Here is a 27,880-nt window from a genome sequence, read left to right as displayed (position 1 = left end):
AAATGTAATAAAAAGAAAAAAAGCCAAACTCCTTTGTGGTTTATACAGCAGCTATTTGACAGTAAAGGCATTAAAAATACCATGTTTATGTGTGTTGATCATTTATGTGAGTCTACAGGAGTAAGCATAACCAAGGTATGCACAAACCTGTTATGAGAATTCTAATGAAGATAAGATTCTAATAAGATAAGAGGGTTGTTGTTTGCAGAGTGCAGACATGAGACCAAATTTCCCCAAATTTTGTCAAATTTAGTGGGACAACCTCTGGCTTCATATGTTAACCTGTAAAGAGATAATACTTTTTAAACCAATCTCTTCTAAGCACGAACTTCAGTGAATGTAAAATGTAACATTTTCTGGCTATTCCTAGACTTATTTCAACTTTCTTTTCTAGTAAACATTATACAGGGTTACATATGTCATATATTCTCAATATTGTGAGATGAATTCAGCAACTTGTGACCAGAAGGGTCTAAAAATAGTACAACCCCAGACCACATGAAGAATATCCCATTTCTCCATCTGACACTTGGACAGGTTGGGGAGTCACATTTTTTCCATTTTAAATAGTCAGGCAGAAGTCTGCTTGTTTAACACAGGAGGAAATTAAACTCTATACAAATAATGCATTTGAAGGAATTTATCATTTGCAGCTATTATTGTACAAATTGGAAATAGAGAATTGTTTTCAGTCCTGTCAAGTCCGTTCTGGATTGTCATTATTCTTTTGTTCCCTGAGTCAGACAAATTAGTTTGTCTTCTCCAAGCAGAGATCATCATAAATGGAGTGGATCTGTTGAAGCAACATTGTCTCCAAGGAAGAAGTTTGGAAATCCACATTTTGCAAACCCAGCTGAGCTTTGGCCACATGTCTTGAAGCTTGAAGTACTTAAAAAGTAAATTTTGAAATAAATTTAGCTTGTGATTTAACATGGAAAATAATTTAAAGAAGCTTGAGAATATAGCTGATGCATATATTTTAGTCCCACCCAAATGTTTGATCTACAGTCTACATTAAATGGGGTTGTTAGGAGAAATGGTCTGGTTTTGTTGTAGGAGAATCTAGAAACATTGTTTATAGCTCTTTAAAGACATTTCTGGAATGTTGTTGGCAATATTGGTAGGGAGAGTCTCTTGAGGTGAGAAAGTGTTTTATATGAAGATAACAGTGCTGCCTCTATGGTAATGGTTGCATTGTTGAGCTGAGGGGACCACCCCAAAATATACCAACTGAGAGAAATAACAATACTTTTGTACATCTGGTAGTGCCAGACCTCCTTGAGGAGCTGCAACATGGTGAGTGAAAACCTAGCAATTTAGGATACCATAAAATTAAGAGGGTTATTCACAAAGCTAGCGGAAGGATCAGCCGTAGCTTCGGCTGATCCCTCAGCTAGCTTCAGCCGCCTGAGCCCTTCGGTTCAGTAGAACTGAAGGGCTGCTGTACGGGCTATTCACTATAGCCTGTACAGCTCCCCAAAGCTAGCCGTGCTGAAACCCGAAACCCGAAGCAGGTTACCTGGGGATGCTGAACTGTCATTACACGACGACAACTTGGTGGAGCCAGCAGTGAGATCAAGCCTGAAGTGAATAGAAGAGCAGCGTTCACTTTGGGTCGGTTATTAACTCGGCTGCCTTCGGCAGTGATCGGGGTATTTATATCATGAAAATATGTTTATGAATATAGACAGTAGAATTAGAAATGATATACAGAAACTTTATAAGAAAGATTATCTTGAATAGATTGACCAAGTAAAGTAAGGGGGAGACTAGACCACCAAAGGGTGCATCTTAGAACCTCCGAAGGGGTTTAATGGCCAAAGCAAACAAAAGTGGGGACAGGGGGCAACCTTGCACTATGCCCCACTGTATAGGGACATATAATGGGATAATATTGTTTACTCTTATACAGGCAGTAGGTTAAGTATAAAATATATTGTATGCTTATATTATACATTATAATGTGTCAGGAGGTTTTGGGCAAAATATTATTAAGAAAATTGCTTTGTGGTGAGACCCATCTTTTCAACAATTCCTATAGTAGTAAATAAGTGAAATTTTTCTAGTTATTTGGCCCCACTATCCTCTCATCCTGATCTTGTACACCTTCTTACCCATAGCTACATCTTCCCTACCTTTATTTTAGATAGCAAAAGGCTCCCTTTAACTGACAGAAATAGGTTGTGGTTCATATATAGAACAACCATTGACGGACTCTAAGGGAAAATATTCTGACTCTAATAACAGACTTCCTAGATCATTATCTGAGTCCATCTTAAAAAGTATAGCAACATTCACTTCTGACATATAAAGCTTTCTAGCTATTATGAATAATGTAAGGAAACAAAACTACAGAGCAAAAGGTAATGTCAACATTAAATTAATGTGACACTTACCGAGACAACAGTGTGGCTACAACACTGCTACAAAATCTGGAAACTAGACAGATGTAACAACACTGTTCTGAAACTTTCATAATGGAACTATAAAACCTTTGAAAGTAAGAGATAAGGATATATTTTTTTATAATTTGTTGGATAATGTATTGATTAATGTGCTGTAGTGATCAGATTTGATGTATGTTTTAAGCTCATGTTGCTTATTACAATCTGATACAATCTCCTTTAGATCTACCAACTATGCATTACAAGATCCTGCCTGTTTGAAGACAATTTATTTGCCTAGATTAGGTAGGTCTTCATATTATATGAGTTTGGTAACTAGACATGTAACCTAGCAAAAAATTAGTTTAAGTTTGTTCTGGATCAATTCAGATTGTTATTTCTTTCATTATTGAGATTTTGGATCCATCCATATTTTCTTTTTGGAATGAAGTCACATGGCTGTGCCTGTAATGCAACCCCCAACAGCCAGAAAAAACCCCATCTGAGAGCCAGAGAACAGTCACTTGTCTGATTTAGAGGGTTATTCACTTACTTGCCGAAGGATCTTGCTGATTATTCAGCTCGCTTCGGCGGATGGAGCCCTTCAGTTCAGTCAAACCAAAGGGCTGCTGTAGGTGTTATTAACAGTAGCCCGTACAGCAGCTGATGGCATTAGAGCGCAAATGCCTTGGCTGGGCTAAGCCTTAGTGACAGCCGAAGAGGGGCCAAAGGTCGGCCAAAGCCGACCGTTCTCCCCACAAATAACAATAGCTGGGCAGAGCCAGCCAAGATGTTATGGTTGGGTCTGCCCATTTGTTTTGATTTGTTCTGATTTGTTCAGGACCTGTGGGTCCTGAACAGTTGGGCAGAGCTAGCGGTGATGCCACTGCTAGCTTTACCCAATTGTTTATATTTTGCCAGCATCAGTCAGAATGTCATTCTGTGTGCCGGAGTTCGTCGCGTACGGACGGGCGGGGTTTTTTCTTTATTTCAGCAAGTCATCGTCGTGGACAATGCTGGACATCATGATTGACCCTGGATTACGGCGGTGGAAGCCTTTTTTTTCACAATAAAGGCATTGTCAAAATACTTTGTTTTGTTTTTTTCAATTAAAGGATTTTCCCCTAAAAGTCTGGACTTTTTATTTATCTTGTATATAACCCTTTAGTGAATGGGTAGGGGTATAGGTACATTTTACATATTCACAAGGGGGGCTGCATCTGGGTGCCCCTTTATTAAAGAGGTACCCTGATGTGAATAATCCCCCTGCCCGCACCCCCACAACCAATGCCCCAGGGCTTGCAGGGAAGATGCCCTTGTCCCCGTTGGCATGGGGACATGGTGCTTTTCCATGGGGTGTGCTGAGGGCATGTGGCCTGATATGGAAGGGAGGGTGTGGTGCTCACTTGTCCCCCTCTTTCCTTCCCTGCCAGGCCTGTGCTTGGATCAAGGTCCTGGTTGGGAATTTTAGGGGGCACCCATGCCCCCCATATTTTTAGGGGTGGGGTTCATCCTTAAAATTCCTACCAGATCCTAATTGATTGGCATGACTTGGGGGGAACCCCAAGCACTTTTTTATTTTTAACTTGCAGGTCCCTCCTAAAATTACTACCAGACCTAAAGGGCCTGGTTTGACTTTTGGGGCTAAACCACACAAATTATTATTTTTTAAATAGGGGTCCCTCCTAACATTCCTACCAGACCTAAAAGGTCTGATATTGTTTGGGAGGGGGGCCCCACGCTGTTTTCTTTTTCTTTTCTTTAATTTTTTTATTATTTTCTTAACTTTTTAAAACATTTCTTTTTTTTAACATTTATTGAAATAATTTTAAAACTTTTTTTCCATTTGTTTACATTTTTTCTATTCTGCTCACTACCTTGGAGATAGCAAGCAGAATAGCTGAGCCAATTGCCGCTTGGCGACATTCAGCTATGCACTCACTGCCATTCAGCCCCTATGAGAATAGGGGTGAACAGCCGGAGCTTCGTCTCAGCCAATCCAGATGTTGGATCAGCTGAGTCAAACAGCTTCTGCCCTTCAAATCAGCCAAACAGGAACGTGTGGGAATAAAATGCCCTGTGCTCCAGTGTGATGTGATCGCAAAAAATAGTGGGATCCCCAGTGGTGCAAGACAGAAGTGCTAGCCACTAAGCTACTCTGCTTCGATAAAGTGAAAATAAACCTTCCCAGTAATGTAATAAAAGCACTAACCCCAGGCAATACAATATTGTGCAGCCAAAAGACCCACAACACATTTATCTATATATTTGCCCTCATTTATCTTCCTCAGACCTTGGAACTACACAATGCGCTCCATCCTGCACAGCTTCTAGGAGTAGAAAGGCAGAGTGGGGATGTCACACACTTCCCCTGAAAACACACCCACTGTTCAGCTCATTAATGTGCTCATCATTCAAAAAGCATCATTCAAACTAGCCCTGCATGTATATGAACCACTTGCAGGGTCACAGCAGTTGCATGTGGTCCCATCATTGGTAAAAATAACATAGGGAAAACAGTTTATTTTTCAAAATTTTCGGTACTTTTTTATTTTATAGTAAAAAATAAAAACCCCTGTGGTTATTAAATACCACCAAATATTTTAAGTTGCATTAGTGAAATAAATGAACTTTGCATGATATTCTAATTATTCGAGTTTCACCTGTATATATATAATTCATTTTGGCACAGCATTGCATGACTGAATAAATGTTAGTCAAAGTACCGCAGCGCTAAACAGTGAAAATGGCCTGGACAGGAAGGGGTTTTAACACCCCGGTCATCAAGTGGTTAAGTATAAAAAAATTTTTAAAAAATTAGATAAAATAAATGCAAAAATAACAAATGGATGCATGCACCTACTTACAAAAACAACGATCATGCTACATATATTAGGTATTGGGGCGTAGGGATGGACCGCTAGTTCAATTCGAACACGAGCTCTAATCCAACACTGGCTGATTGAGCACAGAAAAGCACTCTGCCAGTGCCGAGGGCATGGGGCATGGTGTGGGGGGGGGGTTCTCACTCGCCCCCCCTTTCCGGCCCTGCCAGGCATATGCTCGGATCAAGGGTCTGGTATGGAATTTTATGCGGGACCCCATGTTTTCCCCCCATTTCTTGTGGTGGGGTTCCTCCTTAAAATTCCTACCAGATCTTAAGGGCCTGGTAGGGACTTAAAGGGGGAACCCCACACACTGCAGCAGGTTCTATACATCCTACAGATCCACCACTTCACAGGCAGGTTAAGGGAACCCCCCAGGCATGATATGTGAAGGGATTTTTCATTTTTATTCTTACCCTTTAAGTGATGTTAAAATCACTGCTCCTTTAAAAACTTTTTTTTTCTCATTGATTCCTGTCCCCTAGTGCAGTACCTGGACCCCCTTACACCTTTTATGGACAATAACTTGTATATAAGCCCTCTTGTTTCCGAAAGTTTGACCCTCATTGATTTGCATTAGGTTTGAGTTCGTATTCAAACTTTTCGGACGTTCAAATGTTCAAATATGAACCAAACACGGGGGTGTTCGGCCCATCACTAACTAGGAAGAAGGTATGGCTGTTGAGCATAAAGAGACACAAACAAATATTGTTCTGACACTTCCATTAAAGTCCATGGGGTCAAAAATGTGTAATCCTGCCACTAACAAGCTCCTCTACTCCTTTGGTGTGACAAACAACACTCACTCAGATGTCAATGGGACATAGAGAATAAAATGGAAGAAATAAATTGTGATGAGCGAACTGGCCTTGGTTTGGTTTGCCTTCACTTAGCCAGAAATCTGGGTTTGATGAAGGTTCAAGAGAACCAAACCTAGGGCCGCCTGTGTCCTAGCAGCCAGAGATCCTGTGTGGTATGCACAATATCATTGGTTGACAAGTGGTTGCACCATAACAACCAATGACACTGTGAGGCCATCAGCATCTTAGCAATCAGACAGCTCCTAACTAGACATATAAGTTTAGTTTCGTTCCAAATTGAAATTCGGAAGAACTTCTTTAAACTCGGACATTGAGTTGCATATGAATTTCCAAATGGGAAAATAATTAATTTGAACGTATCCAAATTTTTTGTTAACCAAAATTCAGATGCATCCAAATTTTGCTTGAATGTCATTTGGAATTAACTGATGAGTTGTTAAACGTAAAAATCGCTCCAAAAAACAGTGTGGTGTCTAAAGGGTCTGGTAGGAATTTGAAGGGGACTCCATACTATTTTCAAGTTTAACAACAAAAACCATGATAATGCGTATTCTTCATGCTGTGCATGTTAATGTGCAAAGAATGAATATTACATATTACCATGATTTATATGTGTTTTAATGTGTATTGATTTTATGGGAGTATATTGGTTTAAAATAATAAAGATATTTTTTTTATAATAAGGCATCTTGTGTGAGTTGGTACCGTAAAAGTTCACCATTAGTTCTTGAGGATATGGTTATTAAAGAAACGGTCTATGCAAGTAAAGCAATTATGTGAGACAGAATAGTAAATATAGATACACTTCCTGGGTCTTTCCAAACATCAATTTGATTGTATGACTTAAGAAAGTTATTAAAAATGTTGGTTTGTGTGTTTGTTTCTCCACCTCAGGGGGAAAACAATGGGATAGACCTGTCCACATTTCTTTCAAACTCTGGATTAGTTTCAAAAGCTAATTTTGATGATGATATTTTGGGTGGGAAGAGAGAAATAGTCTAATCTTTTGGAGATAGATAGATGTTAGCATTGTGGAATAAACAATAGTTAAAGGCAGCTGGAAGTGAAGCATTGTGCATTATGAGAGAGAATAGAGAAGTTGGCTGTAGCTATCATGAAGTGCAAGAGAAAACTAGACTCTGATCAAAAAGATTCAGAAACAAAGAGAGAGAAATAGAAGAGAGAAAAAGGTAAACAAAAAAAAATGTATAAAAGCATACTGCATATCCTGAGCCTGTCACAACAGGCCATGGCAATGCTCTGGGGCATAACTTAAAGTGGGAAAATACATTATCATCTGGGTGGGCAGTTTGTAAGAAAATTAGCATAAAAAACAAGTTTGCCATGGAGATATATGAGATGGGATCAAAGGCATATAAAAGAAGCTGCATAAATGTCTATGCAATAAAGAATATGCAGAAAAACAGAGGTGAATGACAAATATAAACCGAGGTAGGACCATATGCTAACCAAAAGTAAGACATCATAAGAGGTCTAAGACAGTGAAAATAGAGTTTAGTACAGTGAAACCATAAACATTTATAATGAGATACTCACTGGCAAAAGTGCCCATATTACCCTAAGCACAGTGGATGGAAGTGCAAAACATTCCCTTGGGTGCCCATGGACCCCCTCAGCAAAACCATCACACAGACATAACTGTCTCTAAAAAGGGTGATAACTTGTACCAGGAGTTGTACAAAAGCTTTACTGAGTATTTTTATTACAGGTAGTCCCAACCCCTCTGCTAATGCACACAGACTGTTGAGAGACACATAGGTGAGCACTGCACAGGTAGCCTATCGCACCATCAGAACATATCACTGTGGGCTAAAGAAGTGTTCAAGCAGTAGAGTGTATTGTCCCATTACGGCAGGTACCGTGCTTCCAAGTTCAAGGATACACAAGAAAAATAAAACATTTTCTCAGTGACTAGGAAAAAAATATGTTGTTTTGTTTTTGTTTATAACAAGCAGGGAAAATGGAATCCATCAGATCTTAACTGCCTCCATAGAGATGAAACACACATGATCATGAGCAAATTTCTTTCCAAAGCTCATAAAGCTCAGTATATTAACAATTCACATCAGGTAAAGAGTGCATTGGATTTGGAAGATACTCAGCATCTAACAGTAAAAAGGAACCATAACAAGAATAAAGAAGTTCCTCGATCCAAAGGGTTCCTGCTTGCAGGTATGTTCCAAAGGTAGTCCACTAATCCAAGATCAAGAGATATATTGAGTGTTAATGACCTTCAATTGTGACTTGTAGAAAGGACTCAGCCCATTTTGAGACAGTGGGCCATGGAAAAAAGGCTGTGTTGTTCTCACAGTTGAGCATTGCCTGCGTGGCAAAGATTCCAAGAGTGGAGTAAGATTTGCTGATTTCTGAGAGAATGTCTGCAAACTGCATGGGCTGGTTGCAGGTAGAAGGGTAAGTTGTAAGTGTTGCAGGATCTTTTCTGCCTCCACAGTCATGGTGAATATGGTGGTTGATTATTTTCGAGAAAGGACAGGTTAAAGGAAAGAACCATAAATAATTAAAGGTTTTTGATCTTGGGCGATAACTATTGCCACTAGAAGCTCATTTTCTTTCACAGAACAGTTTCTTTCTGTAAATGAAAGGAGAGAAAATGGTCAATGTTCAAACAAGATTACAACAATCAGTGTACTTTTAAATTGAGAGATGGACAGAAGTGAATGTTTCTTTACCCATATACATAGGGTTTGAATGTTCCCTATAGAGGCTGGAATCTATTGAAGGATTAATTGAATGGTAGGATCTTGCAGTACACAGTAAATATTTGATGAATCTGTCTGTAATAAATTATGTAAATCTATTTTACCGGTAGACGTAGTGGCCTTTCTGATGTCACAGTTGCAATGTGTCATTGAGAGCATTACCAACTCACTCATTGGGGTTGATTTACTAAAGGCAAATTGGCTGTTCACTTTGCAAGTGAATTTGCACTTTGCATGGGAAGTTTCCCTTTAACTCAGCGAATAGTGAAAGCTCTGTTGGCTTCCATCATCTAATCATGTGCAATCAAAAAATTCCTTGCAAAGTGGAATTTGATTGTATTCACTAAGTAAAGTGAACAGTCTTTTTACCTTTAGTAAATCAACCCCATTGATTCTAGCTTTTGTTTGGACTTACACTTTAAAATGTTACTGATTTGCAAGAGGGACAGTGAATGTTATGAATAGCTGTTAATGTTATCATTACCTTATAGGTACTATGAATAATGTATTAGTTCATGCCAGCAAAATGGAAAGAGATAGGTAAAAGGTAATCATAAATATGATATATGCAGCCAAGGATTTCACTACTCTGATGAACATTATCACAATTTCAAATCAGGTTTTTTTTAGTTTTGCAACAAACTATACAATAAGATATACCAGCAATTGTCCATACGGCAGTGAAAATAAATCAACAGGAAGATGAATAGTATATGGTTTTGTCCAGCTTGTATATTGGCTGCTTATTAATAACACAGGCCTTTGTAATTTCCCACTCACACTTTTCAACTCAGAGTGCAACATAGTGTTGTGAACCCATATATGTATAATATCTAAATTTGTCACATGTTATCAAAAAATGTCCCAGGCATGTTTTCTTATAGTGTCTGTTTTTCCAAATGGCATTGCTAAATTAACATCTTCTATAATAAGGGTTATGTGACCTCCATTTTACAACAATATGGATTCTTGATATTGCAATGATGAGCTGAATCAGCCTCTGCAGTTTACATTTAAATTGAATTGGAGAATCATCCTTAAATGGTTGCACTGAGGGGCTTTTGGAAAAATTATGAAACTAGAAATCTTTAAACATTTGGCTGATTGTCACCCAAAATCTAAAGTAACTCTACTGGCTGTGTTAAAATTAGTTCATTTGTAATTTTTGTTTTATGCTAGTATTACCTTTGCCACTGCAACCTAGGTATAAATGCACACACCATCATACAGATCACACATTTAATGCACTGCTGCATCCAAGGAGTCATGTTTTCAAGTGTTTCTGTGAAAAGAGTATTTAGGATGGTTCTAAGTTAGTTGGTGCTTCTATTTAACTCTTTTACTATTATTGCTGTAAGGGTTACATTAGAAAATATGGCTCAGTAACCCTTATACCAACTGCAGTTTAAGGGACTGTAAGGTTATATTCATTTAGCAGCCAAAAACTTACAGAGAAGCTGCTCATTATAGAAAATGTTATGAAAAGATGTGTTCACATCTTATCATAGGGTTTTCTATGTTCCCCCATACATCTGCAGCCACTAACTAGATATCTAGATAACTAGATAAGAAGTAAGCATTGTTTACAGTCCTGGCTATTATACAGGTTCTCTCTCTTTTTGCAGGTCTCTTTGCCAGCTTTTTAATTTTTTTTTGCTCATAATGGAGAGCAAAGAGATTAGTAAACATTACTCAAATGTTTATGTCAGCGGGTTGGAGGCTGGAGGCTGGAGTCTGTATGCGAGGTAGTCACCCATACTAAGGTGCTCCTATCCAAGTAGCAAGAATGTTATACTTTCCTCTTGGAGTAGTGGCAACCAGGACAGATAGACAGGGTATCCAAATTGGCAGGGAAGTTCAAAGTCTATACGTAATAGCAGGTCAGGGCAAGCAGCAATACTATTGAGGTCGAGTAACAAGGCCAGGGGTCAAAATACTAGGAAGTCAGACGAAAGGTATGTAACGTAGGCTAGGGACTACTAGAGGCAAAGCTCTGCAATAACCAAGTGACATTTTGTGGAGGAAGTTGGTATTTATAGGTATTGGTGCCTCTGTGGTCTCACGGGAGGAGGAGGAGGCATTGGTTTCACTGCTATGCACTGTGTCTTGAGAGCATGCACAGTGTGTGCACATTTGCCTAACAATATACTGTTGTCAGCAGCAGGGGGTGCCAGAGGCATTACAGGATCTACAGAGCTCAGCTGAGCCTCCATAACAGCTGAGTTCACAAGAGGAAGAACCCTGCTATAATCCCTGCTCAATGCCCGACAGCGTGGGACCTAAAGTAGTGGCTGGCTTATTAACATGACATGCAGGCTGTGCCCACGGCCCACAGCAGGTAAGTCCTTACAGTTTAGCCATCTTATGCAGAGTAAAACTGAATTGGAAGTGTCCTCGAATGAGCAATTCTGAGTTAAGTCCAGTGTGAATGCCAGGGTAGAAGGAGATGGAGAATGTTGTGTTCTTTTTTCCAGCACACAGGGTAGAGTGTTTTTTTTTACATCTCTTTAATGAGGATCTTTAATGAGGATCTGTCATCAGGATTTTTGTCCTATAGTAACAGTACTTAAACAAAAAAACATGAAAAAAATAAGTACACAAGCACCCCACCCCTTTACAAATGCAATGTGTGCACTGTGTTGTACACACATTATGGCACGTTTTGTAGCTGACAACCATTAAGTTTGAATACACTGCCAATATACCCCAAGCAGGGAAAAACTTACACGGGCCATTTATATATTTGTATTGAGTTAATGTGCTTTATGTTATGTGTTAATGTACATTACATTTAGGCAGCCTTTTCAAAATTAAAGGGGTTCCAATGCAACCAACCATGCTTAAAAACACAACACACTACCATGCATTGTGGGACACTATAATGCATATGCATTGCCTTAGTATGTTGTGGTGCCATTCGAAATGAATGACACTGCAACTGATCGCACTGCATATTGTGACCTAGCGCAGCTCATATGTGTGAAGCCAGCCTCAAGGTTTTTAGCTTAACCCCTTACAACTGACTCCTGCCAGCCCTTTTAGTGGTGGTATTCCCAATCATGTGACCACTGTGATAGGTTGCTACAGTGGTCACAAAATCTGGACCATGGCCTACCAGCTCCCAATATAAACAGGGACTAGGAGCTTTTAGTGACAGCGTCATCATAGGGCTGGGGGCATACAGTTGCGCTTGCTCCCAGCACAAAACAGAGATACTAACCATATGCTAACGTATGGTGGCTCAACAGAAACACTCCTCCATGCCATCACATATATGCATATCTTCAGCAGCAACATGTTAAAGTATATGTTAAGGAGAAAAAAAATTTTGGCTATACATACATAATGCATTACAGTTTTGTGTTTATTTTATTTTTACCTTTTCACAAAAAGGCACAATTTTAATTTCACAAATATTTTCTTATTTATTCATATTATTATTAACATTTTATCTTTTAGATTTATTAAGCATTTTGGAAGTCATGTTGTATTTCTTTGCCCTATAATATGATTAAATAATAAAACAGGAACTGTCTCTTTAGCAAGCAAAAATGCCAACAATGTGTTACAATACAAAGTTTGCAAGAAGTATATACAGTGGGTTTAGAAAAGGTAAAATGTGCAAAGTTAGTAGAGACATATCCCAACAGACTAAGGTCTGTAATTAAAGCAAAAGGTGGTTCAACAAAATACTGACACAAAGGGATGATCCTTTTTCCAAGTTGTATGAGTAAATACAGCTGGTCTGAAGTGAATAGCCGAACGGTGTTCGGCTCACTTCACTTCTGATCGGTCATTCACTCGGCTGCCCTCGGCAGCTTTGTGAATAGACCCCTAAGACTGTGTATGTCTTCATTTCAAGCTGCAAAGCAACAAAATTTGATAATTTTAAAGGGGAGTGATTATTTTCTATACCCACTGTATTTATTTAGCAATATGCAGCAGGAGAATTTTGAGAATCTTAACTGTCAACATGTGGACACCACCCCTCTAGCACTTGTTACTGTATATACTATATATGAATACTGTTTGGGAGAGGGAATATGTTAGAGTCAGACTATAAGTGCTTATGGAGGTGGTAAAAAAAATTTCTGTGCTTGATGTTGGGAAATACATTCTTTTATAGTTTACTTAAATGTGATGAAAGGGATTTGAAAACCCTTAAACTTACGTCTTAGGCTGGACTTAAGTTTCCCTTCAGGCCCTCAGAATATGCTGAAATGGAGTGCTTAAATCATGAAATCATGAAATGGAGTGCTTAAATCATGAAATCATGAAATAGAGTGCTTAAATCATTAACCATGCCTCTTTGCTCTAACCGCTGATGCATATATATTATATAACATTAAAAAAAATATATAAAGCAGTTCTAGGTTTTCCTTATGCTAAATACCAATCCAATTAACAAAATAATGAAAAAGCAGTTTTTTTGCTAAGAATCATTACTGTCTGAAGTGGTATAAAGAAAAAAAAGGCATCTCATGGCTGTAGGATGGAGAACATGCCATCAAAACATTTAAGAATCCTGATATAAAAGCTGTCTTTTGTGATTTTTTTCTTGGACAGCATCTAGTCATTTAATATCTGAAGTCAATCTGGCATTATTCTTTTTGAGGTGGTCTTGTTTCTGTAAAATATCATTGTATTGGTGTCAGAGTCATTAAAATAGTAATAGTAAGAGACTCGTAGTAAATCCTTTATAAAATGGTTTTGTTTATTTAACAGTGTGTTGGAGACAATGTACAGAAGCACTGCAAGAATGTAATGTCTGATTACACAAAACTATCCCACACAGTTATAAAAGCTACATACAATATTCTACTTAATGACTACTGCCCACAATTAATTAGTGTGGGATACTAATTACATTGAAAAAGTCCTAATAGTTTATTAGCTGGATCTTTATATATGGTGATAATAGCATTGAAACAGATAATAGTCACAAATGAATGGAGTGTTGTAATGCCTAATACATCATGAAATGTATTATTTAAATGGAAGCAGTAAAGGTGACTAAATTGTACCAAGGATTGTACCTAGGAATCTCTGTATAGCAGATCTGGATTGTGGGGGAACGTAGCAGCTCAATGAGCCAATCTGTTCATGTGCTGAGAATGAGCATACTGATAGTTGAAGAAGTAGAGTGACAGAGAGATAAGCTCATTGCTGTGCTGCTTCTCATTTCCCTGTCCAATAATAGGCTGTGGCAGATGCAGGATGACATGGACTCAGAGGAAGTGGGTTGAATGATTCTGGCCATTAGACTGAGGGCATCTAGTAGCAGGGAAACTACCGTGGGGGAAATCTTTGGATTGAAGCTAAGTATTGCACAAAATACATTTTTGTTATGTTATCTTTTATTGGGCTATTCATTTTTATCTTGGTATTTTTGGTTGGAATCCCGCTTTAATCATGCCATAAATCACTTTGTAAGTGTCTAATTCTAATTGGAATGTAGAGATAATGTCTATATTAATTAATTATAAGAATAGCAGGTAGTATTGTAAACTAGATGATTATTCAGTGGCATTATATAGCTATATAATACAAATATACCTTTGTTAGGGGCAATAGCAAGCTATCAAAATGTTATACATTGGCTACTTTGTGGGGATCTTTTATAACCTCATTCAGAGCAGAATAAAGCATTTTAAGAATAATTTGATACACATTTAAATGGTTACACGGGGCTTTATTGCTCCCTGAATAATTGTATTCAGGCAGGCAGGCAGCAAAGGTTCAGGGGCGAAAGGCAGTCCAAGGTCGGCAACAGGAGGTTCAGATAAAGGGGGTCAGGAAACAAAGCAAGGCACATGTACAGGGAGCTAGGAAATCACACCACAGGATGAGATAACTCAGCAACAAGCCAGAGCTCTGGCCAGGTTTTTATAGCCAGGGGGTGTAAGTCCGCCGGCAACCAGGAGGCTTCTCTCCACGAGAGCCAATGGCAGGCGAGAGGTGGTATGGATGTGTACGGGAACCTCCCCCAGCTAGGTCCACACCTGAGGCCTAAACAGGTGCATGCACGCTATGCATGTGCTCCTGGGGATGCCCGCGCATCCTGCGTACTGCGCATGCGCACCTGCCGCACGACTCGCGCATGCGCACCTGCAACCCGGGCGCCAGTGGTTCTGCCAGGCTGGAGGGAGACCTGTACCCTGCGCCGTGCCCGCTGACCCTGTGGGGAGGTGACACCCCTGGTTTCCTGAGAGGAGGTGACATCCCTGGTTTCCTGACACCGCCCAACAGTTTTCTATTGGCCGGCGGATCTGCTGCCGTCAAAATTTTTTTTCCTTAAATGTGGCCATAGGAAGGCAATGCTAGATTCCTATTGGCTATTTCAATTTGCAATAGCCAATAGCAAACTAGCTATTGTACCCGCCCTTTCCTGCTGTCAATCAGTAGTGGGGACTAAAAGCAGTGTTTCTCTCCTGGGCGGCCTGGAGCAGGAGACTCACGGAGCGCCCGGGAGAGTTAGGCTGTCTGGAGATCAGTGTCCCTGGTTCGGCCAGCTTTGGCTTTCACCTTGGCTCAGTCGGGCCGAAGCATATGCCTTCGGCTCGACTGAGCCACCCGGCCGACTTCGGGAGCTGTACGGGCTATAGGGAATAGCCCGTACAGCAGCCCTTCGGTTCTACTGATGTGGTTGCTCCTAGGCGCTCTCTGGTGACACTGTTGGATCTCAGTCTGGTGCTTTCTTATCTCTTATCTCCAGCAAGCTCCCTTTTGAACCTCTCAAATATATTTATCTAATGGATCCAATGTAAAATGTGGTTTGCTAGTACATCTTCAAGGAGAGCTTTCAGCACTATTGTGTTGGGAACCATTCCTTAGTCTTCACAAGGATATGATCTTTCTAAGACCTAAGGGATTTTTATTTTGTCTAAAGCAGTGTCCTCTTTTCATCTTAATAAGGACATCATCATTTTTCCTTTTGTCCTGTTCCAACACATCCCATGGAGGTCTCTCTTCACTACTTGGATGTGGTTCAAGCCCCATTCCAGCAACCTGATTGTCTCTTTGTCCTTCCTGAACAACCTTGCAGGGTCTCCCACTATTTATTGGTGGATCTGACAGATCATTGTATATGCCTATTCTGTTAAGGGGAAGGCATTGCTTTTTCCAGTGAAGGTACATTCTACTAGATCTGTGAATGCCTTTTTTGGCTTTTCAGCATCAGGCATCTGCTCTGCAGATTTGTTAGGCCACTACCTGGTCTTCTGTTCACATGTTCACTAAGTTCTACCAGGTGGATGTTCAGGCCTCTGCTGATGTATCAGCCTACAGACTGCTGTCTAAAAGAAGGTTTCCACTTGTTTCTGTTATGTGGACCTGTTTTCATTTGTTTTTTTTTGTGTTGCCTACCCCTCTGTTTTACTGCTTTTGGAAGTCCCAGTCATCTCTGAATTGCCTGTGTCCTGTACTGTATGATCAAGAAAATAGGATTTTTCGCTTATCAATAAAATCTGTTTTGGGGAGTAGAGTACAGTACACAGATCCCTTCCCTCTATGTCCTCTATTGTTTGTTACAAAACTGAAGATTTCCTGCAGTGGGAGGGGTTATATAGGGGTCCTCACAGCTCTTGCCAGTCATCTCTAAAGTGTCCTGTATTGTACTACAAGAATTGATTTTACTGGTAAGTCAAAAATCCTATTATTTTAAAACAAAAGTATTGTTTGTTAGCTTGCAGTGTTATACTAATGGAGCACAATACATTGAGTATCCATTAATGGTTCCTTTTATAATAAAAAAACATATATTGATTATGGCTGCAAGTTCTGCTGATATTATTTCAGAATTTACCTTAAAAAATATGTCTTTGTTAAATTTCAGGCATTTACCAGTTTATGTCGATGGAGTCTGCTGCTGTTGGAACAGCAATTGGAAGAATAAAAGCTAATGATGATGATGTGGGTAAAAATGCGGAGATAAAATACACAATTATTGACAGAGATGCCAAAGACTACTTTGAGATCATCACAGACCAGAAAACACAGGATGGAATTATAACAGTTAAAAAGGTTATCCCAGAGTTTTTATATTTATTTTAATAATTTACATGATACTTTAGGACCTATTTATAATAGGCCAAGTAGATTACTTCTCTTCGAACACGTTTTCTGAAGTACTATGTTTGCATTTGTATATTACATCTGTGTAGAGGTTTTTTTTCAGCAGTTGTGTTTGACTTTAGAAATCAATGATTTTCAATTTCAGCATGTTTAAACCATTTTTCCTGTAACAGTTCTTAGAAGTAAAAAATATATGTGCAGCAAATTTGGTCAATCAGTTAACCTTTTAATAGCTTAATTGCATAGTGGTGTAGATTAGCACTAAATATATAACAAAGTAGCAGAGTTCAGAGTCAAAATAGAATATTGCCTATACCTATTACTGATAGTGTCTGTCAACTGTGTGCTATGATTTAATTTGAATTCCTGGTCAACCTGGAACACCCACTAGTAATGTCCATCACTTATTTTGAGGTGGTCTGATGAAAATGTGGTGTGTGTGATTATACTGCGCCTTTGCCATTTTAAGGGACCACACCCTCTTCAATATACAGTAACCTCAGAGGGTCCTCTATCCTCTTTGTTCTTCAGAAATTGGCTTTTTTAAACCAATGACATACATTACTAGCTGCACTCTCATCTACAAGGCGGCATTCTATGTAGCCAATGCCATAATTTCTGCATCACTTTTTTTCTGCAAGGCAATAGACTATGGACAGTTTATTTTCTTCATCTGACTCATCCATGCAGTTGCTTGCTAACAGTTTTCACCTCAGCTCACCTTTTTGTAACTGCCTTCTACACCGACTACCAATAAATGATTCACATTTGGATTTTTATTGACCAGTTCAACACTATTATTTTTTAATTCAAAGACAAATACTTTGATTTGATGGTTTCCATAGGACAAATCTCTTCATGAAGTGCTTTACAACTCAGTTGTATATGTTAATTATTATTTCCTGTTCTTTTTAATTGGATTCCTTGAGTGAGACCTCCACCTGCTTTGCATTGCTTCCCCTGCCCATTTTTGCTTCACCAGGGCAGGGGCAACCTTCAATGGGCAATCTGTACACACAGTTTTAAAAAAATACCTAAACAACTAATTCCAGAATACTGTGTTTCTAATGCTGTCTGTGAGAATCATATTGTTCTGTAACACTCCATACAGCTTAAAGGCATCTTGGATTGGTACAAGTCCTCCATGACAGTTCCCAGCTGACCATTCCTATTTTTAGCAATCCTTTGCATATTGTCTTTGAAAATGGTCAGAAATAATTTTCAAAATTCACCCCAAAGATTTCAATAGGTGAACCAGGTGAAAATAAAAGAAAAAGGCATGAAACAATGCAGACACCACCACCTAAGGACTGGAAAAATGTAATACAGTGCATTTTTGTTTTTGAGTTTAGATATACTTTATGAATAAATTAAGTTTGCATTCTTTAAACTTTTGTACATATTATAATTGGAATATCTGTTGCATACTTTGGGGTTCTGTTACTAAATTAACAGAAAATGTCCATTTGGGAAAGTTAATGTTCATTTAATTTAGTGAATTTGATGAGGTTCTGTTCTGTCCACCTTAAATATACAGATTTGTGAAAGGGAAATCAAAGTAGTCTCACTTAATTACAAACCTTGGACAAGTGATAATTCAATTTGCATAGTGCACATTCTATACTGCTTTAGATAATAATGTTGCCTTTACATCAAACTATTGTATACATTATTTTTAGTCTAATAATTTGTATATATATATATATATCTATATATATATATATCCATATATATTAATGTTATGCATATTTTCAAATAAATACATTTATTCATAAGCAAGAATTTGCACATGGCAACTAAGGTTCTCACCACTAGGATTTTTCCCTTAGAAGTTGATGAGTAGTTCTCCCTGTCCAGCAGCCACCCATACCAAATTAGTTGATATAGGTAAAGTGACCATTTAAGTCATCCTCAAAATGTTAAGTATCTTTGAAGTACTACTTTCAATATAGCACCTTTCTCAGCTCTGCTTTCCACAAACACATCTCCCTAACACATACAGCAATGTCATCTATGGAACTCACAGTGAAATACTTATTTCCTACATAGGGGACCAAACAAGTTTAGCTGTTCATTATCTTCAGGTGACTGTTCCACTCACTGCCCCTATGTAGTGTTCAGGACTGTAAAACTGATGTAAACACACCAGCATCAAGAGAGTGTGGGCAATCTTATAGTTATGCTGCTATCTTTAGCTTGCCTGCCCTGTACCTGCCCCGACTCCCCTGTGGCACCAAAAGCTGAGCTCCTCCTCTTGATCAGTGTTGCAGATGCAAGAGATAAGCCCAATCTCCATCTACTACTTCACCCACAACTCCCCCTGCAACTCCACCCATGGACAGGAAACACTAGTCTGAAATGATGGAGGAAATGACATTGCGCTGCTGCACAGACCCTCCTCCTGGCATCCAACTATAGCTGAAAAGCCTCCTGTTATATGACGATGTTACAAGTACTAATATATATCATTTTGTATTTATGTAGCTGGGGAATTAAATTATTTACATGAGATAGTAGTCAGGTGCAAAAGCAGATAAGATTATTATTATTTTTATTATACAGGATTTACATAGCACCAACAGTTTGCGCAGCACTTTACAATATAAGGAAGACATTACAATCACAATACAATTCAAGACAAGATGGTAAGGAGGGCACTGCCCGTGAGGGCTTACAATCTAAAAGAGAGGGGGAAGGGATACATGAGGAGGTAGCTGTGTGGGGATGAATTGTCTGAGAATGTGATGGTTGAGCGGTTAGGTTGTGGTGGGATAGGCTTCCCTAAAGAGATGAGTCTTAAGGGATTGCCTAAAGGCAGTCAGAGTGGGAGACAGATGGACAGGTTGGGGTAAAAAGGTTCCAGAGGATGGGAGAGACTCTAGTGAAGTCCAGGAGGCGAGCATGGGAGGAGTTGACGAGGGAACTGGAAAGCAGAAGGTCATTTGAAGAGCGGAGGGGACAGTTGGGGTGATACTTTGAGACAAGGTTTGAGATATAGATGGGGGCTGAGTTGTGGGTGGCTTTGTAAGTCATTGTTAATATTTTTAATTTTATCCTTTGGAAGCTATTGGAAGCCAGTGGAGGGATTGGCAGAGGGGGGTTGCAGACACTGAGTGGTTGGTTAGGTGAATGAGTCTAGCAGCTGCACTCATGATAGACTGAAGGGGGGATATCCTTTGTAGAGGTAGGCCAATGAGGAGTGAGTTGCAATAGTCAAGACGAGAGATAACAAGTGAGTGGATGAGTAAATGAGCGGTTTCATTAGTGAGGAAGGGGCGTATTTTGGAGATGTTGCTAAGGTGAAGGTGGCAGGATTTGGATAGTGATTGGACATGGGGAAGAAAGGTGAGGTCCGAGTCAAGGATGACAAGGTGGTTGTAAGCACAGAGTTGGGTTTTAAGTGCTTTTGCATTGACACAGATGCAGAGATTTTGATCATTTTTAATATTTAACTATACTAACTATGACATTTATTATAGTTTTTTTTTCCCCTATAGCTGCTGGATTTTGAAAGTCATGGAATGCACACATTTGAGGTTGAAGCTTCTAATGCATTTGAGGATCCAAGATTTTCACACCTCAGGTCATTTAAGGATACAGCTATTGTGAAAATTATGCTACACGATGTTGATGAAGCTCCAATTTTTAACAGGCCCTTTTATGTATTTGAAGTAAATGAAGATGTAAAAGAAGGATGCATAATTGGTCATGTATCGGCTCAGGATCCTGATTCAACAAAAAATTCTGTAAAGTAAGTAATTTGTTCAGTTCAGTTCTTTTCCCCACCATTCCATAGTAGCCAGTTTTACGTCCATGTTCATTTCTGACATAGCATAGAGATTATTTTTTGATTGATCCTATTATCTTTGAAGAAGGACAGGATACTCCTAATGTGATGATTGTCTTTTATATGCAAAGATAAGAGAAAATGTCTAATGTGAAGGTATTTGTAAAAAGTCCTTTTCATGAGTGTATAATTATGTTATAGGACCTTGATAGAGTTAGAAAGGTTATTAGTATATGGTTGTCCTGTTGTATGAAGGCCTGAGTAAACCTATGTATAAATATTCAGGTCTGTTAAGAGAAGAAAAGGAAAGAGAAGGGCACCCACCCTAGTGTAGAGGGTTTTTAATGATTCTAAGTACAAATACAGAGTAAAAACATACTCACAAAAGTGGATCAATAAAAGCATAAAGATGAGCCTATGCGACTGTAGAATGGCTGCACATATGTCTGTGTGTCAGCACGGGACTCCTGTGATGACGCGTTTCCGGGGCCACGCCCCCTTCGTCAGAACATAGCCACTGCCTCACTCATACAGCTTTATATAGGGGAGTGTTATTGATGCAGACCTGTGAGCCAAGATCCATGATGTAAGGACACGCCTCTGTGGGCGGCGTCTGATTGTCATGGCTGTGTGCATCTATTAATGTGGCTAACTCCATTCTAGTGGAGTTAGCCACAGTGGAGTTAGCCATTCTAGTGGAGTTAGCCATTCTAGTGGAGTATAACTGGTAGAATTTGTTCAGGATAATGGCATAGTTAATGAGAATCATCATGGGCTCAGGAAAGACTGTTCCTGCCAGACTAACTTGCTTAATTTTTATGAGGGGGTACGTAGAGATCTGGATGGAGGGAGGCCGGTGGATGTGGTATATCTGGATTTCTCAAAGGCTTTTGATACGGTACCACACAAACGCTTACTACAGAATCTGAGATCTATGGGCATAGATGATGTGGTGTGTACGTGGATAGAGAACTAGCTATGGGAACCAGTGTCCAGAGAGTATCTATTAATGGCACCTTTTCAAACTGGGCTAGTTTCATGAGCGGTGTGCATCAGGGTTCTGTGCTGGGTCCCATGCTGTTCACCCTATTTATTAACGACCTCAGGGAGGGTGTGAATAGCCATGTTTCAGTGGTAAGAAGGGGTTATTGCAGATACAAGTCTATAATTGTGCCACTTTATAGATCGCTGTTTCGGCCTCATCTGGAGTACGCGGTCCAGTTCTGGTCACCAGTACTCAGAAAAGATGTCCTTGAGCTGGAGAGAGTCCAGCGGAGGGCAACCAAACTAATTAGGGGAATGGAGGGACCAGAGCTATGAGACAAGGCTACTAAATTGAAACATCTGATGATCACATGATAAGAAACCAATCAGCATGGTTCCTGATGAATAATGTGAGACCAGAGCTGTAAGTGAAAGTGCAGTCTTAGAACTTGGAGTTCTCACAGCTGTTTGTTCTAATTTAACAAGAGAGTTGAGCTGAATGTAGTGTTAGCACGAATAGCTATGCTAATGAATATACGTATTTAAAGCATTTTGGTGGTTTCTTTTATAAACCAATTGTCATCTATAGTTAATTAAATTATCTATCCTGCACCACCTTTTTAAGAGTACTGGGCACTTTGTTTTGTTTGAACATTCTTCCTGAAGCACCTGCTTGATACAAAAGAACATCTCTATTAAATAGAAAAACTTAAAGGAGAACTATGGGGTTAAGGCTTTTCCCCATAGTTCTCCTTAGGGTAACGGGAGGACACAAACTAGCTTCCTCCTGTCACCCTAAGCTCAGTATACAGCTTGCGGTCTTGAGACGCCACAGTATACCGCGAGCTACAGCTCGCGGTATACTGAGATGCCGCAGCTGATGCGGATCCCGACAACTATGTCTGGATCCGCCCAGCTGCGCGAGTGACAGCTGGCTCTGCCTATCTAGAGGCAGAGCCAGCTGTACCCGCCCCCTCCCCCGTCCGATCCGCCAGTAAGTGCTGGCGGATCGGAGCAGGGAGGGGGGAATCCAGCCCCTCCCCTGTCATGGCAGAGGGCTGTGGCAGGATCGAGAGGTAAGCGAACGCCAGTATGTGTTTGCTCACCTCCCGATCTACTGAGCCGACCTGTGACAGTCTCATTGTCACATTTTGGCTAGAACTATGAGGTTAGTGAAAAGCACTCACCTCATAGTTCTCCTTTAAAACAGACTTTGAACCACAACTGCTTGCAGACTATACATGTGGAAACTGCCTCCTGACTACAATTTACAATAAATAAAATGTTTTATTATATAATAATCCAGTAATAATTTCTTGCAGGTATAGCATTGACCGCAACACAGACTTGGAGAGAATATTTAATATACACTCAGGGAATGGTTCTTTGATTCTTGCTAAACCACTTGACCGTGAATCATCACCATGGCAGAACATCACAATAGTTGCAACTGAAACAAGTGAGTTAATCATGGTTCAAGATCTAAGTTTTTTGAAATTGTCACATAACATAATTTATTTTTAATGTTTCATCTAATTAATTATTTACCATTTTTAAATAAAATATTCAGTTGATTGCAAGCTACATTTCAAAAACAATGTTCTGTGTCTGTAAACTATTTAGATTCACAAGAATTGTACTAATAAAATGTTATGTTCTCATCCCTATTTCTAAGTTAATGACAGTTCTTGATAATTTTTTGTTTCATATTTACCATCTTATATAAAATATATGTTCTATATATGAAGAATTAAATATAAGAATGTAAATGAATACACGTTAAATTATTAATTGATTCTTTAGGCAATATCCTGGGCACTTTTTGTCCTAGTTTTTCCGCTTCATAGACAGCAAAGCTTCTTTGTGCACATTTTTTTCGAAAGGTAATAAATAAAAATGAGTGAATTGATTGCATTTTATTATTAGAAATCTATTGCAGAACAAAGTGCCCCAATTATACATCATTCTCACTTTGAAATGCTTTTCAGTTTGACATTTTTGTTCTGATAAGAACATTATGTTACTGAAGTTAAGGAAATAACCGAGTCATTTAAAAATCTTTTCAGAATACCTTACTTACAGAATATGCAACAAAAATCTTCCCTTCACTTAAACATATAGAGAATAAAAAAGTTAATAAATAAAAAAGCAGATCTTTCAGGACAGTTGTCCTGACAGTTTACCAACAGCTGAAAAAAAACATAAAACTTAAAAAAGAAGGAAAATTAACTACAGGGGAATGTATACATGTTCATCTACATTTCTATAAAATGGACCAAACTGAAGAATACCAATGCAAAAAAATCACTATTGGTCAGTCTGTTTCCCCTCAAAATTGCCAACTTTTATCTAAAAAAAACAGTAATCTGTAACTGTGACAAATACCCCTTAAGGTACATGCACAACTTCTTGAAAAGTTGTGGCCTTATAGCATGTCGATTTGTAATGGGTCAAGTAATAACTTACAGTCTTTGATTAAAAAAAATACTGACTATATTTTCAGTTCATGTCATAGTACATTCTTTTTAATATTTAACCCTTTCATTGCCAATAATGTATGCCCTATGTCGCTGGCAGCAACAACAGACTTCTGGCAGCTATAGCTCTCTGTTTAGCTTTGTAAATCTGCCAGAAGACAACTGGAAGCAATTCTGGAGCTGATCACTTCCAGGGGCTGGTGAAGAGTGCTCCCCTGCCAGACACCCCCACCTTGCTTCCTAGGCTGCCTATCCTGTGGGCACAGGGCCATCTTCATAGGTGTCAGTGGGTAGATGGAAGAGATTGCATAATTTCTGGTTCCTCAGCTGTCATTAACCAGCTAGAGAAGCTGGGGCAGAAGCTAGTCAAGCATGATCTGCACTGGAAAAGTTTATTTGAAGTGGAAAGCTGAAATTAGGGGTCTAATAGACACCTTGTCACCTTAAAGAGAACCTGTCACCAATATAATTTTATCACAGAGGGGGCTTTTAAGCCCCCTCTGTGATAGCAATAAAATTAAGTAAAAAAAGTAAAATAAATGTCCCCTGCCCTGGCAAATGCATACATCTATGTACAAGAATGAAGATTGTGCTATACATGTTAGCTATTGTTGCGTGCACCAGAATGAGAGCAATATTTATAGGGCAAATATTCATGGTTCACTCTAAACTGATGACCTGTACAGGCTATTAAAGTATTGCCTATGAACAATTTGGGGTACCATAATTTGTCACCGTTTCATGGGTGAACGCAATTTGTAGGCTTGGCATGTTGGTTATGAATTTACTCAGCATAAAGAAATATTTTCTATTTTACCAACAAAAGGATTATATTGTGTTTTTCTACACTAAAATTAACTTTAATAAAATGTTGGTTTTTTTAAAGAGTTGCACTAATATCATGCTTTCAGGAAATATATAACATTCTGGGGTTTTAAGTAATTTTCAGGCCTAAAATGTGGATTATAACATGTGAGCAAAAAAATCCATATCAGTGAAAGCGTTCAAGAAGAAATACAGATATATGTATTAATTACCTGGAAAACAAACATGTTAGATGTTTAGAGAAGATTTTAAAATATTGCAGCCCAGTTATTATGTTGCATCATTAGTTATATATTTTGTATAAACTATTTGTGGTCTTGAGTTATTTGTTTATTCCTTTTGCAGAAAATCCCAGACTCAGTAGAAATGTACAGGCCTATATTAAAATACTAGACATTAATGACCATGCACCAGAGTTTGCTCAACACTATGATACGTTTGTATGTGAAAATGCAAAGCCAGGCCAGGTAAGTGACAACATTGTAAATTAATTCAATAATATTTAGGTTAACAAAATAGTTCTTAGCATATTTCACATCTTAAGTTTTATTACTGAAGTATAGAGATGTATTACCTGTCTTATAACTTTACTGTTTTAGTTTTTTTCTGTGTTCTGGGATGTGGTCAGTGCAGTACTAATAATTATACTCTTTTCTCCAAAGCTGTATGAGCTTATGTGTTATCCCTCACAGTGCATTAAGGGACTTGTGTTATCTTGTGCTTCAACAAAGACACAAAAACCTAAAAGGGAAATTATAATGGATTTTGGTCAGTTGTATTTATTGCTTCTGAAAGTTAACATTGATATTTTATTAGATATCAGCTATTTTATCATTTATTTTTGAAATGTATTTTACAAATTAAACCTTTATTCCAGAGTGTAAATATCACACTCTATTTATAGAGCATTGTGGCCTTTCAAATAATGCAGAAATATTTGAGTTTAAGTGTTACTTTTTATTGACCAGGCTTAAATATTAAAGATGCAAACTTTCAGGATCTGTGTGGTCCCTTCTTCATGCTGTATGTAATTCTAAACATTGCTTCCAAAACCCTGTTTTGCTTTTGGACTACAGGGCCCAGAGATCACCCCCTAAATGTAGAGCTTATCTCAAGGACAAGCCCAAATGTAATGATTGGCAAAACTTTAATTTCTATTTTGTTGTTTGTTCTTGCAGTGAAGCTCAAGGAAACTGACCCATTAGCATTTAAAGTACTTTACTTGGCAAAAATGCTGCATGCACAAACTTAGTTACAGGAAAAGCAAAATAAAACAAAAACATACCTACAGGCTGCTACAAACAAACATACACACACATGCACCCACTACACTATCTCTTCTAGTACATGTAATAATTTAATAGTTTCTAAGAGAGAAAACACCAAAATACTTGGCTTCCAGCCGCAAATTCCATAAAGAACAGGACTTCTTGGCAATTAAGCATTCACAGGAAAATGGCCTTTGGTTGCAGTCTCTCTCTTTCCTTTTCCTTTGTTTCAGAGTTCTATGGTGAGTCCTCTCTTGGTCAGTGATGTGATGTCTGAATTGCTCCTTTGTTGATATCTCCTTCTGTTGAAGTCCCCCTCTGTTGAAATCCCACATTCACTTTCCAGCTACTGGCTTTTATTAAGAGAAATTGGCAACCCTCCTGTAGGCAGTCCATCTCAAGACTTGCATGAGATCAAAATACAATGTATTTCACTTTCTCACCTCCAAGTGGCAGCAGAGCATCAAGAATTGCCATCAGTAGTCAATGGGCCCAATAGTCTGAGTAGGCCTTGAACAGCGTAGGAATGGTGTTTATGTAAAGTTTCTCTATAACACTGTCCCATTCTAAGTACACTGGATACAAATAATGGGGAAAAAATACAGGGCAGCCATAAAATTATCAAAAACTAGTTTGGTCTTTTTAGAAGGCACCCTGCATTGTGATAAACCAACTCTGTCAACAGCCGAGCAGACCAAGTGTCTCCTTTGCAAAATTCCTGTGCGTGCCTGACAAATCTATTAACAAAATCATATCTACAGTATATACATACTGTAATACACACACACACACATATATATATTGTTTAACAGAGAAGCAATGAAATACAACTTTTAATAAAATACAACTATTTTTTCTGGAACACACTTGAGTAGTAATGTCTTTAGTAAATAGCTAGCATATTCATTAGTAATCAGTGCTTAGGAATATTATTGAGGTAATGTTTGCAAGTCTATTGTATTGCCCAGAAAGTTTATTTGTGTCTGTGAATAGTCTAATTTACATAGTAACATAGTGGGTGAGGTTGAATAAAGACAAAAGGTCCATCCAGTGTGTGTGTGTGTGTGTGTGTGTGTATGTAGTTATGTGTATTTAACACTTCCCATAGCTTTGTATATTTAGTGACTGAAAAACTCGTCTAGAAGTTTCTTGAACTTTTCTACATGATCACCGGAAACCACTGCCTGTGGAAGGGAATTCCACATTTGTACCGTACTACTCGCATAGTAAAAAAAAACCCTTGTGCGATCTAAGATTGAACCCCACCTCTTCTAACCTCCACGTGTTCTCAGCACTGTTCTTGGTGAAAACAACTTATTCTGAATATTGTTGTCCCCATTGATGATTTTGAAGACTGCAATAAGGTCCCCTCTTAATCATCTCCTTTCTAAGGAGAATAGGTTTAATTGTCGGAGGCATAGCTCAGGCCTTCTATTCCTTTAATTCATTTTGTGGACCTTCCTTGAACTCTCTCAAACTTGAGGACATTCCTGAGAGTTGGCAACCAAAATTGCACTGCATACTCAAGATGAGGCTGAACCAGTGATTTATAAAGTGGAAGTATTCTCTTATCCCTTGTTACAATCCCTCTTTTAATGGAGATTTTTATTGCATGCTATTGCCAAAATATGTGAT

The 27,880-nt window shown here is 38.7% G+C and overlaps 1 protein-coding gene across 1 annotated transcript in view; it reads left to right on the top strand.

Moving 5' to 3' along the window:
- Window positions 1-27,880, top strand: part of LOC108798615 (cadherin-9-like) — a 165,425-nt gene that overhangs the window by 120,804 nt on the left and 16,741 nt on the right. The window contains exons 7-10 of the mRNA XM_018570377.1: window positions 16,666-16,853; window positions 20,402-20,655; window positions 22,998-23,134; window positions 25,323-25,444. Of these exons, the coding sequence (XP_018425879.1) occupies window positions 16,666-16,853; window positions 20,402-20,655; window positions 22,998-23,134; window positions 25,323-25,444 (701 nt within the window). The remainder of the gene's footprint in view (window positions 1-16,665; window positions 16,854-20,401; window positions 20,656-22,997; window positions 23,135-25,322; window positions 25,445-27,880) is intronic.

Source organism: Nanorana parkeri, unplaced genomic scaffold (genome assembly GCF_000935625.1).
Source record: "Nanorana parkeri isolate BGI_ZX_2015 unplaced genomic scaffold, ASM93562v1 scaffold1525, whole genome shotgun sequence".
Taxonomy (NCBI): Eukaryota; Metazoa; Chordata; class Amphibia; order Anura; family Dicroglossidae; genus Nanorana; species Nanorana parkeri.
The sequence above is the reverse complement of the archived record's forward strand: the minus strand, read 5'-3'. Positions and strand labels throughout refer to the sequence as shown.